Source organism: Equus przewalskii, chromosome 3 (genome assembly GCF_037783145.1).
Source record: "Equus przewalskii isolate Varuska chromosome 3, EquPr2, whole genome shotgun sequence".
Taxonomy (NCBI): domain Eukaryota; kingdom Metazoa; phylum Chordata; class Mammalia; order Perissodactyla; family Equidae; genus Equus; species Equus przewalskii.
In genome coordinates, this window is record NC_091833.1 from 36,065,584 (window position 1) to 36,084,550 (window position 18,967).

The 18,967-nt window shown below is 56.1% G+C and overlaps 1 protein-coding gene across 5 annotated transcripts in view; it reads left to right on the forward strand.

The window, feature by feature from the left end:
• Nucleotides 1-284: 284 nt before the first annotated feature.
• Nucleotides 285-18,967, forward strand: part of SPIRE2 (spire type actin nucleation factor 2) — a 31,943-nt gene continuing 13,260 nt past the window's right edge. For 3 of the 5 annotated variants that reach the window (XR_011538588.1, XM_070614088.1, XM_070614091.1), the window contains exons 1-3: nt 661-1,691; nt 11,846-11,889; nt 16,405-16,761. Coding sequence is in view for 4 of the 5 variants with exons in the window: in XM_070614088.1 (XP_070470189.1) it covers nt 1,292-1,691; nt 11,846-11,889; nt 16,405-16,761 (801 nt within the window). In the remaining variant the exon portion in view is untranslated. The other 2 variants (XM_070614089.1, XM_070614092.1) reach the window with 2 other exon arrangements.

The window sequence follows — 18,967 nt, forward strand, 5'->3', positions numbered from 1 at the left end:
TCCAGCCCTCCCCACCTCCCCCGCCCCGAGCCCAGCTCAGCGTGCCCCCAAGCCCTCCCACCCTTTCTCTCCCCTCTCCTCCCGATTGTGTCCCACTACCCAGCCTAGCTCTGCGCCCCGCCCCCGTCCCGCCCCCGTCCCGCCCGGCTCTGGTCAGCCCTGCCCTCCCTCCCCTCCCCAGCCCGGCTCCGCCCCCAGCCCCTCCCACGCGGGCCCCGCCCTCACCTGCGGTCTCACGCGGGGCGGGGCCGCCCGACGATGACAAAGCAGCGGCCGCGGCGCGGGACCCGCCCCCCGCGCTCGGCGGGTGCGTCGGCCGCCCCGGCGCGCTGTTATGGAGATGGGCCGGGCGCGCCGGCGGCGATGATGGGCGGCCATGGCCCGGCCCGGCGGCTCCAGCGGCGCGGCGGCCGCGGCGGAGCGAGCGGGGGGCGCGGGGCGGCCGGAGCCGTGGGAGCTGTCCCTGGAGGAGGTGCTGAAGGCCTACGAGCAGCCCATCAACGAGGAGCAGGCGTGGGCCGTGTGCTTCCAGGGCTGCCGCGGGCTGCGGGGCGCGCCGGGCGGCCGACGGCGCATCCGGGACACGGCGGACATCCTCCTGCGCAGGGACGGCTCGGTGGGCGCGCGGCGGGAGTCCGGCGCCGCGGGTGAGGCTGGGGCGGGGGTGTGGCCGGGCGCTTGGGGCGGCGTGGTGGGGAGCGCGGGGGGCTGGGCCAAGCCCCTCCGTCCCGGGAAAGGGGCTGCGACCCCGCTCTGCCCTCCCCTATGCCCTTCCTCTGCTAGTTAGGAGTCTCCCCCCTCCGCACCTTCCCTCCGGCTGGACCCGGAGCTCCCCCCCAACCCCGCACCCTCTCTCTGCTGGACCCGGCGATCCCCCCTCCGCACCTTCCTTCTACTGGACCGGTTGCCCTCCCTCACTCTCCCTCTGCTGGACCCGGCGTCCCCTCCTCTGCACCCTCCTTCTGCACCCTCTCTCTATGGACCCGGCGCCCCCTCCCGCACCCTCTCCTCAGCCTTCTCTCTCCGTGAGACCGGAAGGCCCTTATCCGCGTTCTACCTTTTCTGGATTGGGACACTGGCCCCCCCACCTCTCTGCTGGACCCAGACCTCCGTCCCTCCCCCCTCCTCTCCCTCCCTGCCTCTGCTGGACCTAGGAGTGCCGCTCCTCCCCATCCTCCCCTCTCCCTGTCCTGGACCCCGCCCCCTCCCCCCCAGCACCACCCGTCAGGAACCCATTTCTAACATCAGGGCCAGCTGCTCTCTTGCCTCAGAGGAGAGGGACTTTGGCTTGATGGCTGAGCAGTACCTTCAGTGGAGAGACCAGATTCTGCCTTTCCTGTCCCCAATTCTCCTAGCCCCACCTGGAGCTAGTTCCGTCTGCTTTGTGGGTCTGCAGCCCTCAGACTTTTCCACCCAGTGGTTCAGGGCGTGGAATCCTTGTTGCGTGGTAACTGCAGACCTGTGCCTTAGGCAGAGTCCTGGTTGGGCTCTTTTTCCTGAGTATGAGGGAGAGGAGGCCGGGGCTGTGCCTCACTCGGAATCCCGGCTGGATTGCCACCAATTTCCTGGGTTTAATAGAGAGCAGGAAGAACGTTTAAAATTTGGAGACAACTTGCTTGGTTTTTCTGCTCTTAATCATCAACAAGAACCAACAATTAAGCTTGAAAGGTATCTGAAGTCTATTCAGAATGGTGAGTTTACATGATTTTTAGACTCTTTCTTTAAAAAAGTGTTATTTCTTCCCTGGAGAACCAGAGTTGTGGTATGGAGCTCTGCTGATATTAGCCCAGAAGCTGGTGTCCTGTGGGGAGGCTACTGTGTGTGCTGGAGGAGGGCTGGACTCCAGCCCTGGGAGCTGGGGGTTTGCAGAGACCCTCGGGGCAGCCTTCCCAGAGGACGGGGGAGGCCCCGGCAAAGCTAGACAGAAGTGACAGCAGCCTTGGTACCAGGACCAGTCTGCTGAGCCCTGCCCAGGGACCGTCGCTGCATTTCTCTGCTAGTTCCTTCTCGTTCCTGTGCCCTGTTGCCACCGCCTGCTACACCTCTGCCATACAACACTTGTGAGTGACTGTATTTTGCACAAAAAGTACCAATATATTTGACAGGTTTAACACAGTAACAGTTGGCATGTGAACGGTGTTATTCCCATTTTACGTTAGGGTAAAGTCTTGCCCAAAGCCACACAGAAAGTGGCAGGATTTGGAATCAGCATTCATGCTCTTTTTTATTCCTTTCTTTCTTTCCTTTTTTTTTTTTTTTTTTTTTTGCTGAGGAAGATTTGCCCTGAGCTAACGTCCACTGCCAGTCTTCCTCTTTTTGTATGTGAGCCGCCACCACAGCATGGCCAGATGAGTGGTGTAGGTCTGTGCCTGGGAACCGAACTTGGGCTGCTGAATCAGAGTGCGCCGAACTTAACCACTGGGCCAGTGGGGCTGGCCTAGCACTCATGCTCTTAATGCCCGTGTTCACTGTCTCCAGAGGCTGGGCTGGGAGCACTGTGCATGATGGCCTCATCGCACCTGTGGGGCCCTGGAATCTGCATGTTCACAGAGAGCTTTTCTCCCGAAGCTTTATTTTCCTCCTTAAAAGCCCATCCCTGCACTCCTCCCCATCCTTAGAGACAAACAATATGACCCAGGGTCTGGCTCCTGGCACCACAGAGCGGGACAGAACTATAGGGGCCTACCTGGTCTGACTCTCTGGTTTTAAAGGGGAAACTGAGGCTGAGGGTGAGAAGTAGTTTGCCACCAGTCATAAGCAGCTGGTTAGAACTGAGGGGTCCCTGTGTCTCTCTAACTGTGGGGGAGTCAGGCTGTGTTTCTTATTGGTACTCTCCAAAATGTATCAAGAGGGTTGTCCTCGGGAGCAGTGTCATCTGGTTCTGTCCACCTCGCCAGCCCCCAGGGTTTATGGCCCCTTCTTCCTGCTCATTGCAGACCCAGCAGCACTTCCTGCTGCCTCCGCACTCACAGGTCCATGGAAAGCCAGGCTGGTGCACAGCTCATGGGTGGCCACTCTACCTTGATCTTTACGGGGAGGTGGCAGCCCGTGACATCAAGGAGCCCAATTTCGTTTTCCATTCTATATGATCTTTGGTTTCTATTCATAAACGTGTCTTGTAAAGGTGGATGAGGTTTATGACTTCCTGCCTCTTTAAAGATGAAGAAAAATACATTATCCTGAACTTTCTTTTCTGTTCTTGTTGAGCTTTCGTGAATCAGCTGAGCCTTTGGACCAGCCATCTCCGTAGGTGGCTGACCCCACGTTTCTCTAGGACCTGAGTGACTAGCGAATTCACTGAGAGATGCTTGCAAATCTCAACCAGGAAAATGTTCACACAAGCCCTCGGGCCTCGTCCTCCCCTACAGAGTTCTGGTAAATCCAGGTGTTAAGTAAATGTTTAAAGTGACCTTAAAGAAATCAACAAAACTGAACCATACTTGGGGGATGAATAATATTATCTTAGCATCCTGGTGGGAGTACTTCTCCCCCTCTTCCAGCTAATTGGGGAAAACTGACTAGAATAAACTTCCTGATCTTAGTCTGAAGACTTCTTCAAAACTGCTTGAAGCCCCTCGTTTTACTTAAAGTGGGAAAATGGAAAATCTGTTAACGTGGAGTTATTTTTGAGGCCATTCTTAAAACCTCCTGATGGGAAAAGGATTCCTTTTTTTTTTAATTGCACCAAGAAACGCCGTCACTGTGTGCCGTGTGTGCTGAGGCAAACTAATTCCTTAAATGCGGTGTGGTCAGGGACCAGGTGACCCTTGAATGACCTCCAGGGCGGTTCACCCCAGGAGAATGTCTGCTCCCCAAAGCAGCCCTGGCTGTCACCTCACTGGAGAGAGCTTCGCCCTTTCTGCCTACTGCTGGTGAAGCAGCCTCTCCTGCAGGCACCTGGCTGTCCGGCAGGAAGACCCCCTCGGGCAGAAGGCTGAGTGTGGGTGGGAGCGTGTGCCGTCATCATGTGAGCTGGGAGCGAGCCTGTCCCTGTGTCTCCCTTCGCCTCCCCCTTCTCCATGCTGCTTGGGCTAATTTACAGACTGCTCTACTTCTCTGATTTTTTTTCTTGTCAGTTTTGATGCTAAAACTTTCCACAGGCCCCACTCTTCACACCTGGGTGCCTCCCATGACCTGTCCACCAGGTCGCACCTGCCCCTCCAGCCCCCCTCCTGCTCTTCCCTCTGTGCCTGCAGTTCTGAGGCCAGCTGCCCCTCCACGCACCCAGAGCACTGGCACCTGTCTCCAGGGGAAGGCTCCCATGGGTGGCTCCCTGTTGCAGCCCACTGCTCCTGGATGCATGGCCTTCCCAGCATGCCTCATTTTGCAGGCCTGAGTTCCAAACACAGAAACGGTGAATAGTCTGTCCCGTGTTGGATTGTGATGTCCCTTGTGATGTCATGAGCTCCATGGGGCCGAGAATTTTTCTTCCACCTCTTTACCACCAGCCCAGCAGCTAGAGGAACAGAGCAGTGTCCTACCTGTGCCCCTTATCCTCCTCTGTAAACTGGGGTGAGTATGGCACGTGCCCGGGGGAGGAGTGAGGACTGGTGAGGGAACATCAGTACGGAGCCCACATTCATGCTGGGCCCACGGCGCACACATGTGCACAGACACAGACAGACAGACAGACAGACAGACAGAACACACACACACACACACACACACACACACACACAGGTGCCGCCGCCACCACCAGCATTCTTGTTTCTCTGCTACTGTTACTGTGCATGTCACTGGAGCCGTCTGTCCCCACTGCATACACTCCTTTGTCTCCTGGCCCAATGTGTCCCCTCCCAGGGCTGAAGTAGGATTCAGGGCCACAGAAGAATGTCACTAGAGCACAGATGTTCCAGAAACCTCTGTGTCCTCTGGGTTCTAGGCACTCTAGCTAGACTCACTGGGTCGGTGACAAGTCCCCTCCTGAGTCTCCTGAGACTGGGGACTGTCCCTCTAGCTTGCCTTTATTTTTCTAAATGTTTCTCCACAGGATGAATGTGTGGGTGAGGGTGGAGTGGCCGTGTCCAGCTGTGGTGTCCCTGTCACGTTGGGGAGAAGTGAGAGCTGGTTGGAAAGATGAATCCTGCTGCCAGAGGGGAGGTTATTTCCCGCCCCCGGGATCTCCTGGCAGGTCCTTCCCACGTGGCTTCTCGGCTTCTTGTGCTTCTTGACTCCCCACCAAAGCTGCCGGTGTCACCCACCTGGCCGTCACGCAAGGGTCCTCAGTGCTCTGTGAGGGTTACCCTCTCAGGACGTGGTGTGGACATGAAGCTGGGCCACCAGGGACAGGCGCACACTCTGCCTTCCCATCGGGGTGACAGCAGGTAACGTCTGCAGGGTGCTCGCGGGAGAGAAGCTGCTTGGCGTCGGCCTGCTCTTGTTCACGCCTCTGATGAGAGAGGCATTGTGACGATCCCAGTTGTCCAGAGAGAAAACTGAGGGTCACAGGGGTCAAGTAACCGTCCAGCCCCCTGGGGATGCAGTGGGGGCAGGGCTGGGGGTGGACTCAGCCGGCTCAAGCCCTGCTCCCCACTGTCTGCCTGGCCTTGGGAAGGTGCTTTCGCTTCTGGGGGCCTCGGTTTTGTTCTCTGAAATGGGAGGGACAGGAGCAGCTACCTCAGGGGCTGTGTTAGTGTCTGTGAAGCCATGGGACATGCTGGCACGGGGAAGCACTGGCTGCTGGGATGGCAATGAAGGTGTCCTCATCCGGCTCCTATGTGCAGCCCATCTTGATCCCACTCAGGATGCAGCACCTGCAGGGCTGTGGGAATGGGCCCAGACCAGGGTCACAGGTCGCAGGCCCTGGAGAGGGTGGGGCGCTGCACTGTGCACCTGGCCGAGGGCCTGGGCGCCTGCTCCCACGCGTCTTTCCTGATGATGTAAAATGTTCTGCATCCCAGAGGACATCCGAGTACTCCCATCCCGGAAACGGGGAGTGAGGGCTGGGGGTGCTGCGCGGGGCAGGCGGGCGTGGCGAGGGCCTGGCCAGGGTGGGTGCTGGGAAGGGCGACTGTCTGTGTGACTGCGGGCTGGGTGTGTTTGCATTCCCCGTTCAGTCTCGCCTCTGAGCAAGGATTACCTCACAGGAAGGCAGTCCCTTGACGAACTGTGTTCTCTTTGGAGATGTCTGTGAAACTGCCTGTGCCTGGGGTTGGCCATCACAGATGACCCCCGGGGAGGCTAAGCCTGTGTCTGGTCACCTGCCCCCGACCCACCCGCCCCTTCACACTCACACACCCTGTGTTCGGAGGGGCTTGGATTCTTAAGAAGAGGTCCCTGTGGCTCACAGGGTTCCAGCCCCAGCCTCTCTGCCAACTTCCTCCCCACCCCCAGGTCTTCATGAAGATGGCGTTGTCTGTTCCCTGTGACCGCATCCACTGTGCTTTTCAGTTTGGCACCAGTGGCTGAGCCGTGGGGGCCAGAGGTATTTGAGTGGCTCCCACAAAGGGAGCAGTGTGCACACTGGTGGCTCCAGGCTGGGAATGTGGCCATTTAGGCAACTATGCCAGTGAGTATTGGCTGCAGGAAGATGTGAGAGGTCCACTCTGATCCTGTTAGATGCCTCAGAGGGGTTTTGGCCTCCAGGTGAGGCCCAGTCAGGGAGGAAGGCTGCCTGGGAGTGGCGTCCTGGTAATTCGGCAAATCAGCCTGCACTGAGTCCAGTGCATGTGGGGGACATGCCTGCCACTGCCTTCAGCTCTGCCTCAAATCCCCTTCCATCACTGTCAAGCACACCCGTGTCCACTCAAGGGCATGTGCCCTGTAGCCTATCCTGGAGATTGGAGAGTGAGAGAAGGTGGGACAGTTGGAAGCAGGTATAATAGTTTCCTTTGGCTGTGGTAACAAACAGCACAAACCTACTACTTAAAACAACACAAATTTGTTCTCTTACAGTCGGGGAGGTCAGAAATCCAGGATAATCTCTTTGCCTTAAGGCCAGCTGATTAGCAACCTTGCTCCCTCTGCCACCCCGAGTTCTACTTGCAACGTGACATACTTGTCCGCAGGTCCTGGGGATTGGCGCGAGGACAGGTAGGTGGCCCTTCTTCTGCTGACCATGGAGGGAAGAATCACGAATGGAGTGGACGCTGTTCCTCGCACCTGGATTCCACCTCTGCAGCTCAGCAGACCCCGGGTCAGCCTCAGTTAAAGCCAGATCCACGGGGCGCAGGGTCCCACCGTGTAGTGTCTGATTCTGCCCAGGTCTGGGGTGGGCCTGTGAATCTGGACTTCTGACCAGTCCCCAGTGGTGCCGAGGCTGCCCACCCAGGACTCAGTCTGGGGCCCCTGGTCTACTGTGCGTGGATTCCTTGGGCCACACCCTCAGAAGGGGCCCCCAGTTCTTGCTGGAACACCTCCAGCGCCAGCATACTCATTCTATCTTCAGGTAACTTGAATGGTCAGTGAGGGGAACAAGTCGTGGTATGGTATCAGCTTCAGAGCCAGGCTGGCTGGGGGTTGGATCTCAGCCAGGTGACCTTGGGTAAGTTCGTCACCCTCTCTGGGCTGCGTTGTGGGGCAACAGCAAGGACTAAATGACATAGTCCCTGAAAAGCACCCAGGAAGCCCAAGTGAGCCGTCATTAGCCGAGGAAGGAGGAACATTTCAGCGTGTAATGCACCACTTCTGACCCTCGGCGGGGTCTCCCTGGGGCTGTCCCCGAGAACGCCGGCAGGGGTGGGTGTGGAAGTCCTGCAAGAGCAGAGGAGCGCTCACCCTCCCCTCCACAGAAATTTGTGAAAAAGCAGAGGATCAGCTGAGGATTTCTTGCTGGGGGTGTGTGGCCATTCTCTGGCCAACACGTGCTACCTGACTTGGGTCTCCACTGGAAGCGATCCCACGCGTGGGGGTCCCAGGTCCTTGCCTGCGGGAGGAGGACGCCACACCCTGTGGGTGCAGCGTGAGTTTATGGAGGAGCAGGTGGCTCTTACCACAGTCTGTCGACATGGGCAGTGGCGGAAGTGAGGTGGGGGAAGAAGGGCACGCGGCAAACACACGGATGCCTTTGACCCAGAGAGCCCTGTGTTTGCCAAGCAAACACTCCGCCTCCGTGGTTCTGAGCGGGCCTTTTCCCTCATGGCTTCGGTTTGCCTCTGCGCTTTCAGCAGCTCGTTTCTAGAGACCAGTGCTTGGTCTAGGACATTACTTCAGTTTTAAATTTGTTTCTTGATGATGAAACCACTTTTTATTGATGACTTACTCGGTGCCCGACACTGTGTGTGTTTTCGTTTAATCTTCACAATAACCTGTATGGTAGGTGATTTCCCTGTTTATAAGAGGGCTCTGAGGAGATTGGAAAAGCCAGTAAGTTGCTCTAAGCCACACAAGTTGTCTGATTCCAAAGTCTGTGTTTGCTCCAGACCGCAAGCTCCTGCCTGAACTGAGTGAGCAGGGTAGATGCCGTGCTCTCTCTCTCACGCCCCGCCCCCCCCCCAAATACACATTAATTTCTTGACTCCATAGCACACCCCATGCTCCAAACTCAGAAAGTGGGAAGGGAGTGCAGATGGAGAGTCTCCTGCCAGCTTCCTCACGGTGGTAGAAAGCCTCATGCGTGTGTTTTGTGTGTGCACCGGCAGGCAGGTGACTGTTGCCCATTCTAAACACGGGGTTGCCCGCTGCTGTTTCCCTGAATAGGGGGCTCAGATCATCTCATTGCAAAAGGACACCTTCTTTTTAGTGCCATCTGTGCCCCCTTGTGTGGACGTCTCCATGTCTTGAGGGGACATTATGTGTCCCCGATGTGTCACATTAGGAAGGGTGTGACGGTGGGTGGTCTTGCGGGTGTCGAGCTACCTGAGCTCACCTAAGCGGACCTGCTCAGTCAAAAGGTGAGTGGGGGTGTAATTTTGAGAGAGGTTTCAAGTTGCCTTCCTTGGGGTCGTGGCCATTGTCCACCAGCACTGAGTGGGGCTGGCATCACCACAGCCTGCAGGGGCCTCAGTCTGCCTGCCGGCCCCCCCCACCCCTGCCACCTGGCCACACAGGTGCTCCTGAGGGCCCTAAGCCTGAGTCATGGAAAGGCTGGGGCCTCTGGGCTGGAGGGTGGACTCTCCCCTTTGTAGTTTTCATTCATTGTCAGTATTGAAGAACCCTGGAGGGGTGCAGCCTGGGGGAGCTGATGCTGTGGCTGGCCTCCCCCCAGAGGTGGGAGGTCTGCTTCTGAGGGACTGAAGAGGGGAATCCTGGGCTCCTCCACAGCCATTCCGTGTCCTGACTCCAAGCCTAAAGAGAGTTGGGCAGCATGCCGTCGGACTGAGTCTGGCCAGGGGCCCTGGGGTCCCACTGCCTCATTGTCACCTGGTGGCCGTGCTCTCTGCACCCTTGCAGGGCATCATGCCCTAGGGAGCATGAGTGAGGCTTGGTAGGTGTCGTCTGTGTGCAAGTGAAGAAATGAGGTCAGAGAGGCAAGACCCCCAGAGTCATCCCCATAGGTGGGTAGGAATCTGGCCTGAACGATGTTCCTCATTCCTACCCCACCCCCCTGGGCAGCCGGGGACTGAAGCTGCCAGGTAACCCTCCTCCCACCACCCGCCTGCTAGGCATGTGGGAGCACTCCTCTTGAAGCTGCTTGGGGCACTCCAGGCTGCACAGTCTGCACAGACTTCTCTTCTCCAAATGAAATATTTCATCTTTTACTACCATAACACAGGGTCATTTCAAAGCAGACTCCCTAGCATCTTGATTTCTCCTCTTTTGTTACTTTATACAAAAGAAACCAGAGTGGCTTTCCTTTTCCAGTACATCTTGGTGAGGATGTACTTCCCTGCAGGGAGAGAGGAGCGCCTAGTGGGGGTGACGCGGTGGAAACCAGGTGTCCTGGTTCCGGCTCCCAGCTCAACACAGCATCAGCAGACCCAGTGAGGCCCGTCAGGCCCACTGTCTCCCTTTGCTTCTATCTGGGTCTCTGCTCGCCCCTCGACAGAATTTTTCAAATAAGCAGAATGTCGTTTGCTCAATGCTATGTGACTACATGGATGACAAACTCATGGTGGCCACATGCAGTTACACCTGGTTATTCCAGGCTGGAGGGTGAGGAGGTGACTGTGGGGTCTGGCAGTGCTTGATGGGGGTCCCAGCTCTGACATTTATTAGCTGTGTGGTCTTGGGTAAATTTTTCAATCTGCCCGACCCTCAGTTCCCTCATCTGTAATGAGGGAGTCACGGAACCAGCCTCTGGGAGGTGGCTATGTGGATTGAAGCCATAACAAATCATTTCTCGGTTTTGTAGCAAAGAGCTCTGTGCAGAGAGCCGGGCACAGCCTCAGTCCGCTCTGAACCTCCCCGAGGGGTGGCTTGCGCATCAAACCCCAAAGACTCCCCAAGTCCTTGCAACTTGGAATACAATTAGATTCATGAAGGCTTACTTTGTTAACATATGGACTGTTTAAGCCAGGGATAAAAGCATTAAAATTATTCCAACCAGAAAGCTTCCCGTTGACTGAAGGACTCCACACACCTGTGCTGTCTGTGAAGGGCACGAAGGGTGGGCCACCCTGCCCCTCCTGCTTGCCCATGGGGACGAGGCAGGGCCCTGGCCCCTTCCAGGAAGCGCCTTTGTTCTGGGTCTGATTTCCTCCCCCTTCCATTGCCTCCATCCAATCATAGCACAAAATTTATTGAACGCCCCACATGAGCCACAGTGTGCTGCTTGCTGCTCTCTTTTTTATCAACTCTGCTGATGCTGAGAGTGGACTGTGTTCATTACTTTAATGGCTCAGCCCCACACACGCTCCCTTCATCTTGGCAATCTTCCTGGCTCTTGATGGCATTTTGAAAACATTTGCAGAGTTAGCAGGTTCACTTAGCAGAGAATTTCATGGTTTGTTTTTTATATCCCATATTATTCCAGAAAGAATTTAAGGCAGCTGAGTTGACAGCCCAACACACTTCTACCTGCGGGCTTAGTTCAAGGAGCTGGGAGGAGTGGGTGGGTTTGTGTGTCATCCAGCCTGGCATCTTGGGGGGCCGCAGGGGGCAGCTTCTAGAGTGACCGGAATACAGATTCTGGGGTCCCCCATGCTGGCCTCACCTGGCACCACCACTTACCAACTCTGACAGTGTGGGGCAAACACGCTCACCCCCATGGGCCTTGTTTCTTCCTCTGTGAAATGGGTACCAGAACCCCCCCCCCCAGGTTGTATGTGCTTTGCATGAGTGAGCGCTTGTGAACGTGTTAGCTCAGTGCCATGTTTAATAATAAACATGATAAAATACATAGAGCCCAATCTAGCACCTGGGCTTCAACGGGGGACTGTGATTCTCTCTGGGGGGAAACCCCCAAATCCAGAGGTGGTGGCCAGATGCTGACTTACCCCACTCAGCTGTTGGGGCAAAGTCTGTCGTCTCCTGTGAGCCTGAGTTTCCCGTCTGACTGCTGTGACTCAGAGGCATGGCCTCAACCTGAACTTCAGACCACGAGGTCTTTCCTGCAGACCTGCTGAGCTGCTCTGCTTCTTCCTCCCTCTCCCCTCCACCCACGCTTCCCAGGGGGCAGGACTGGCTCCATGGCCCTATTGGCTGCTCCCTCTGGGCCGTCACCTTGGGTGTGACTGCTGTGTGGGATGGGCAGGGGGGCTGTCTTTGCCAGCTGACCATCAGCCCCCTGTGGGCAGGATCTGCGTCGCTCTCCTGGCCCCTGCACCAGGGGGCGTCCAGCCAGAGCTGGGTCTTGTAAGCGTCTGTCCAAATGACCAGTGTTTCAGCCTGTCATGAGCTTTCTGGTTTTCCGATGGAGACTGGGGGATGCGCTGTGTGTTCTGAGGGGAAGGTGGGTGGGCATCCTGCTGGGCAGGTCCTGGGGTCCTGAGGTACGGTCTTGACCCCCTGCTCTCTTCTCTTGCAGAGCCCACAACGATGGTCGTTTCACCCGCCAGCTCGGAAGCCCAGGTACTTTTAAGATAATTTTTAAGTTTATCTGATACATATTAAAGCTTAGAAAGCATATATACAGTTGTTTCTGTGAGCCGGGACACACATAAAGTGCTCAAAGGGCTTCATCGGAGAGGCTTGATGAAGAGATTATTCTCAGAGGGTGGGCAGGTGGGGAGAGAGGGCCCATCAGGCTGGTACGGAGCCCTGAGAGCCTCAGGGGGCCTGGAGGGGAGGGGAAGAGCTGATAGCCCACCTCGTTCTCCCCTCCCCCCACTTCCTGGCAGTGCCTCCCACTGAGCAGAGAGACGAGGAAGGTGATGTCTGCAGAGCCAGCCCCTGGGCAGAGAGTGTCAGGCGGGGGCGGGTCTGGGAGGCCAACAGGAAAACCAGCCAATGACCAATGCCCAGGACCCCACCCAACCCAGAGCTCCGACCTCCCCAGTAGGACTCCCTGTTTCTCTGCCCCACCTGCCCACCCTCAGGTAATTTGTCCTGAATTTGATGTTTATCATTCCACTGCCTTTTAAAACAGCTTTATGCAAATATGTATTTATATACTAAACACAGTGTTATACCAAGGAGGGTGGGCATAGGCCCGAAGAGGCTGTCTCGTCTGTTGTGGAGAACTTAAAAACAATAATAAAACCATTCCAAACTTTTCCTACTTTTTCTTATTACCACGTGTGGGCAATTCTTAATCAGGTCAGTGATGAGACCCCGCTCCCGTCTGGGGCAGATGCTCTGCTGTTTGAACAATGCCCGGCTCAGGCTTGCTGTGAGCTCTGGATGAGGTGTGGTGCGACGTGGTTTTCTGGAATCTGAGTGGGGAAAAAACAATAATGTGTTTTCAGGACTCATCTTCATCACTTTCACTGCTGCACCAAAGTCTGCATAATTTATTTATCCGAAGCCCGGGGATGTCCCCTTCGCTCTCCGACAGCGCTCCTGGGGCAACCCTGCTGCCGAGCCCCCGGGGACCTGCATTCACCACCTGCCCTACGTTATTGATTTGAAACTATTTGCCAGGAACTTTATATGTGGGGGTCCAGTCTGGACCATTTTGTCCAGAGGCCCCTAAATGAACCCCATAGCCCCACCCCAGGAATCAGGGCAGGGGCTAGCTTGTCGTGTTTACTGGATTCCCACCATTGGCACCCAGCTGACGCTGACCTGTGGCTTCCGTTCTGCTCTCGTCCCCTTCAGTTCCGCGGGAGGGTCCCCTGGGCTCACCCCCCAGGCCGGGGCTGCTGGTTCCCACGTTTCCGTGGGCAGGCAGGGCTGGAGGTTCTGAGACCTGGCTGGCTGCCCGGGTTTTCCTTATGGGAAAGCAAGTGCCCTTTGTCTTCCTGGGAGAGTTTCCAGTGTCTCGGGCTGGGGCACAGAGAAGCATTTAGTGGAGCAGCTATCAGATGAGAGGCTTGAATTGGAATTAACCCTTTCCCTGTTGTGCTGCTAGCTCAGGCCAGCAGCCGGGAGAGAGGAAGAGGGGCAGGGATGGCCGGGGGCTGCTCTGCACTGCCTGGGGCCGGGGGAGCTGCCTGCTGTGCCCTCTGTCTGTGCTGCCCGTGCACTAGAGGGGTCGTGATTGGAGAGCCCAGGTCAGAGCCTCTACTGGGGTCAGCAGGGGCTCTGGGCAGACCTAGAGTGGGTGTGAAGGTCCCTTCCACCATTATCTCCTTCCTGGCACCTACCTCTGGTCCAGAAAAAGACTGACAGGAATTCGTGTGAACTGTGGCTCTTGCCAGCCCAGTAATCTTGAGGGACATTGGGCCGCTCTCTAGAGAGCCCCTTGCCCCGGGGACTCCACCCAGCCCTGGCCAGGGCCTGTGGTCACCTATCAGGTGTGACCAGCCTTTAGGCCTTGGCCTGGTGCCCTCTGATTCATGATTCTAGGGTGTGACTCGGAGCTGGATCTGTGACCCTCGCCTGCCTAAAGCAGAGATAAGACAGCCTCCAAGGATGGACCAGGATTTTGCTGACTTTAGGCTGGAACTTTGCTCCCATTGGAGCCCTGCTCTTCCCACTGGTCCCCTTGAGCCTGGGCAGACCGCCCCCCTCCCCCCCAGGTCCCCTGCAGGCTCTCCGTGTTTCCCTAAGGCATTTCCGAAGGACAGAGAAGGGCTGTTCTTGTGCCCCGTCCCCTGCTGATGCTGGCTCTGCTCAGGCAGGTTCCCCTGGGCTCCAGGTGGTTAGAATGTAGGAAATGAGAGGAGAGGCAGAGGGGGACCCTGAGGCCAAGTAGACAGGGGAATGGAAGGTGCCCTGGTGAGGGCATGGCTCCATCTGCCACGAAGCAGCCTCACACCCTGGCACAAGGCTTAGGACACAGGCCCAAAACACACCCAAGTCCTGTTACTGAACCAGCTTCGTTTTGCCTGCTGCGCAGCATGCCCATCATCAAGACGATGAGTTTGCAGCAGAGAAAGGGTTTATTCACAAGACAGCCAAGCGAGGAGACGGGAGAGTAAGTCCCAAATCTGCCTCCCGAAAATGGGGATTAGGGATATTTATGGGAGAGGGGCAGGTGGTCGGAAGTGCAGGGTGGATGCCTGGAGGTGAGGAGGAGTGAGGGCACTGATGACCCACGCCAGCACAGTCAGGCTTCATGGCTCTGCACAGGACGTGTGTTCACGGAAGGGTGGCCTTAGCAAGATTTGGGGTGGAGTTTTTGGCCCCCTGACATCGAAAGGATCACCTATCGGGCATTCTCGCAGACCCAGTTGATGAGTCAGTGGTCTTAACCGGCCTGAACTGGATAAGGGGTAGACTCTCAGTTCCTGAAAAACAACTTAAGCACCTGTTAGCACAGTGCCCCAAGTGTCAGAGATGTGTCTCTGGGGTGGCCTTCAGTGAGGTATTATCCAGCTACTTCTGCAGACAGACAGCTGGGTATGGTTAAAGCAAGTCGGCCTCGTTTCAGTCCCAGGACCAGCCTGGCCAGTTGCTAGCTGCGGTCGAGTGACCTGACATTCTGTGCCTCTGTCCTCTGCCTGTGAGACAAGAGGTTATCTTGTGGCTTGCTGCAAGGGGAAGTGGCAAAGGGCTCAGGGAGTACCCGCCGTAAGAAGAGCTGTTGTTATTTTTGCGTGTACATATCTTTTGTGTCATCATCGTAAAGGGAAAAATGAAAGCCGTTTAAAAGACAAACACAAGGGCTATGCAAACTAGAGGCAGTGTCCTTATCATTGCCACGTGTTCAGCTGATCCCACACGGCACTTCCCTGTCCCAGCAGGTCTGACCATCGCAGGGCCCCGTGCCCGTGGGCAGGGAATGTCAGGGTGCCGGTGGCAGTGGAGCAGAGGAATGTCCTCCATGTAACACTGGTCCCCCAGATGTTAACGGTAGTCCATGGAAATAGGGTTCCCTGGCAGGTAAACTGAGAAATGCTGAATCAAGAGGTCTCTCTACTTCGGAATCACAGATTTTTAATGTGCTAATGCGCTTTTTTAAAAACTTCCTATGGAGGATTTCAAGTGTATACAAAACAAACAGAATAGCATTGTGGACCCCCATGTGTGGCTCAGCTGCCCCAGTTACGTTAAGACAGCTGTTCCTAGGGAGCCCCACCCTTTCCCCTCCCCCTGCTCAGGTACAATTTTTTTTAGGTTTTTCTTTTTCAAGTTAAATGTACATATATTATTATTTACATGCAGTTTAAAATATTGTAGTGAGGGGCTGTCATTTTTTGTAAGTTCAAGTGTCAAACTTTATTACGTATAGTTAAGCAATTATTCCAGCCCCATTTATTCAACAAGCTAGTCTTTCTCCTTTGATTTAAAATATACTGTTATATTACATAAAGAGCTAATATTTAATTAGGTTGTCTATTTTTTTTTACATCAAGTTTATTGGGGTATACTTTACCTTCGATGAATTGTAACAAATGTATCACCGTAATCATGAATATAGACCTTTCCATCACCCCAAAAGTTCCTGTGCCCCTTGCCATCGCTACCCTGATCCCTGGCTTGGAACCACTGACCTGCTTTTTGTGGCCATAGATTACACTTGTGTCGCCTAGAGTCTCATATAAACAGAACCATGCACCATGGAGCCTGTCTGGCTTCTGCACTCCGAGTTGAGTGTGTGTGAGATGGGTCCATGCAGCTCCATCGCTTGCACTGCTGCCTGGGCTCGCTCTGTAAGGATGGGCCACGTTTGTGTATCATCCACGAGCTGAAGCCATGTGGCCAGCCCAGGTGTGGGCCCTAGGGCATTGCAATACGAGTCTTAGGGGATGCCGTTCTTCCTCACTCCGGGTTAAATACTGGGAGAGGAGCTGCAGTAAACGATGTCTGATTATGGGAACACGCCAAACTGTTTTCCACAGTGGCTGTGCTGTTTGCGGAGCATCCTGTTCACCCTGTGCCGTGTTTGCTTGTCCCATGGTATATCCCTCTGGACAGACAGCTGGCTGTTTCCCTTTCACTGTCAGAAGCCTATAATTCAGGCCTGGCCCCCGCCCTGCCCGGGCCCCTTGCTTCGTGGGGGCCCAGCCCCTGGTGACTGTCCGGGCCCCTGTCCTGCAGATGGTGCAGTCGCTGGGCTTCGCCATCTACCGCGCGCTGGACTGGGGGCTGGACGAGAGCGAGGAGCGCGAGCTCAGCCCGCAGCTGGAGCGGCTCATCGACCTCATGGCCAACAACGACTGCGAAGACGGCGGCTGCGGGGCGGCGGACGAGGGCTACGGGGGCCCCGAGGAGGAGGAGGAGGCCGAAGGCGGGCCCCGCGCCGTGCGTACCTTCGCCCAGGCCATGCGGTTGTGCGCTGCGCGCCTGACCGACCCCCGGGGTGCGCAGGCCCACTACCAGGCCGTGTGCCGCGCACTCTTCGTGGAGACACTGGAGCTGCGAGCCTTCCTTGCGAGGGTCCGGGAGGCCAAGGAGGTGAGCAGAGCGAGGGTGTGCTAAGGGGGTGGGGGGTGCAGGAGGGCATGGGGGTGCTTCCAGGAGGCCAAGGAGGCCGGCGTGGGGGGCGGGGCGCGGGATGCGGAGCACGTAGAGGGAGAACGGGGCAGAAGGGGCGGCGTGCTCAGGTGATGAGCAAGGCGGAGGGGTCGCAGGAGGACTGGGAGACGTGAGTAGGTGCCTTTGTGTGCCAGTCCAGAGCTGGCGGCGGGGCGTGGCCGTCCGTTGCCTTTAGTGCGTTGGTCCTACAGGGAGTGGAAATCCTCAGTCCGGGCTGTGAATAGCGGTAGCTACTGCCTGCGCTCTGGGGTCACTGTCCTAAACGCCTTATAGGTTTTAACTTAACCCTCACACCTTCGTAACCGGTTTTGCACAGGAGGGCACTGAGGCTCAGAGGCCTTAAGTAACTGGCTCCTAGCGTCTTGGCCCCATGACATCACTCCTGTTGCCTCTAAGTTACTAATCTCCCTGACCCCTGTTTACATCTGCAAAGGGGGCTGTGCCTCCTGCCTCCTGGCTCACTCCTCCAGGTGCCGGTTCCTTCTGAAAATAGGACGCTAAAGGCAGCCGCTTCCTGCGGCTCAGGACCAAGCACAGTGCTCAGTGTGCTTGGAGCTTTGGGGAGGTAGGCAGTTGAGGGAGAGAACACTTGCCAGGTGTTTGCCCTGCCAATGACAGTCCGATGTTGCCCTCCACCACCCCTCTGTGGGTATCTCCCATTTTACAGAGGAGCAAATGGAGGCCCCAAGTCACAGAACTAGTACAGGGCAGAGCTGGGGTCTAACCTGGCTCCCGCGCTGGCCTTCTCCCCCAGGGCTGTCCTGCCTCTTTTGGTCCCAGAGTTAGGAGCTGACAGTTTTCCTCTCAACTCTCCAAGCCTCTCCCTTGGAGGGAACTGAGGTGTTTCCTTGAAACAGGGGTCTTGGTGCACAGGGACCCTGCCTCCCATCAGCATTTCACAGATGAGAAGATGGAGGCTTCAGAGAACTTGGGGAATTTGCTCCACTCTCTCTTGTTTAAGTGGCAGAAGGTATTTTTGGAATTAACTGAGTCCCTCTCCTTGGCATCTCGGAGGTGTTCTTCCAATGACCTTAATGCTGTGTCTTTCTTGCTCTGAAGTCATCTGTTCTATTGCTAAGATCAGTTCCCTACCCAGACAATGGGAGCTCTTTCTTCAGAGGAGCAAACAGCTCTAGGCTTCCAGCAGTTTACCCAGGATGAGTTCAGGGAATTGGTGGTGGGAGGGAGTGAGAGGAGGGTCTGTCAGTGGGGCACAGCTGGGCCGGCTTTTGGGCAGAAAGAGCCTGCTCAGGGACAGGTATAGATACTCTAGGAAGAATGGGAGACCCACCCTTCATGCCCTTTGCCCACAGGGACTGCCAGGTCACACACAGGTCTATTTTTAGAATCACACTCCTTGTGCTGCACAGAGACTTGGCAGCATTTTCCAGAGCGTCCCAAAGCGGTTTGGCAAGTGGCTTGGGCGAAAGCCAGGCTACCCAGTTCTGTCTTATTAGGGGAGAGGGGCTGGTGCTAAAGGGCACATGCTTCTCCAGTGGGGCGGGGGGGGGGGTTGGTGAGAACGGAGATCCAGAGAAACGAAGGCAGCCAATCTAGCAGCTTCTTCCCAAATTTTCAGCATAGAACAGTTACCCGACAGCCCCTGACATCCTTCTTGGGTTCTCACCACTTCACAAAATATACATCTCTGTTTCCCAGGACTCGCCACCATCTACCCACCACTCACCCACCCACCTACCACTCATCCACCTACTCACCCATCTATCCATCCATCACCATCCATCCACCACTCATCTATCCATTCATTCATTCATTCATTCAACCAATGTTTAAGACCTAGCATGTGCCACACTGTGCTAGGAGCCAGCACTATTAAGATGAGAAAAACAGAAACAAAACATGGTTCAGACAGCCATCAAAGCAGCAGATAAATGTGGATGTCCAGCTGGGATCCTGTGCGGAGAAGGGGCCGTGGGTGTTCTGAGAGGGGTGCGTGTGGCCTGGGCGAATCAGCTAGGGGAGGCGCTCCTGAGGAAGAGCCCCGTGAGCTGAGATCGACAGGAAGACGAGGAGCTCTTCACAGATGCGGGAGAGCCAGGTTGCCAGCCTGCATCTGCTGTCTGTGGGGGATACAGCATCTCACTGGGGCATGTAGATCAGGTGA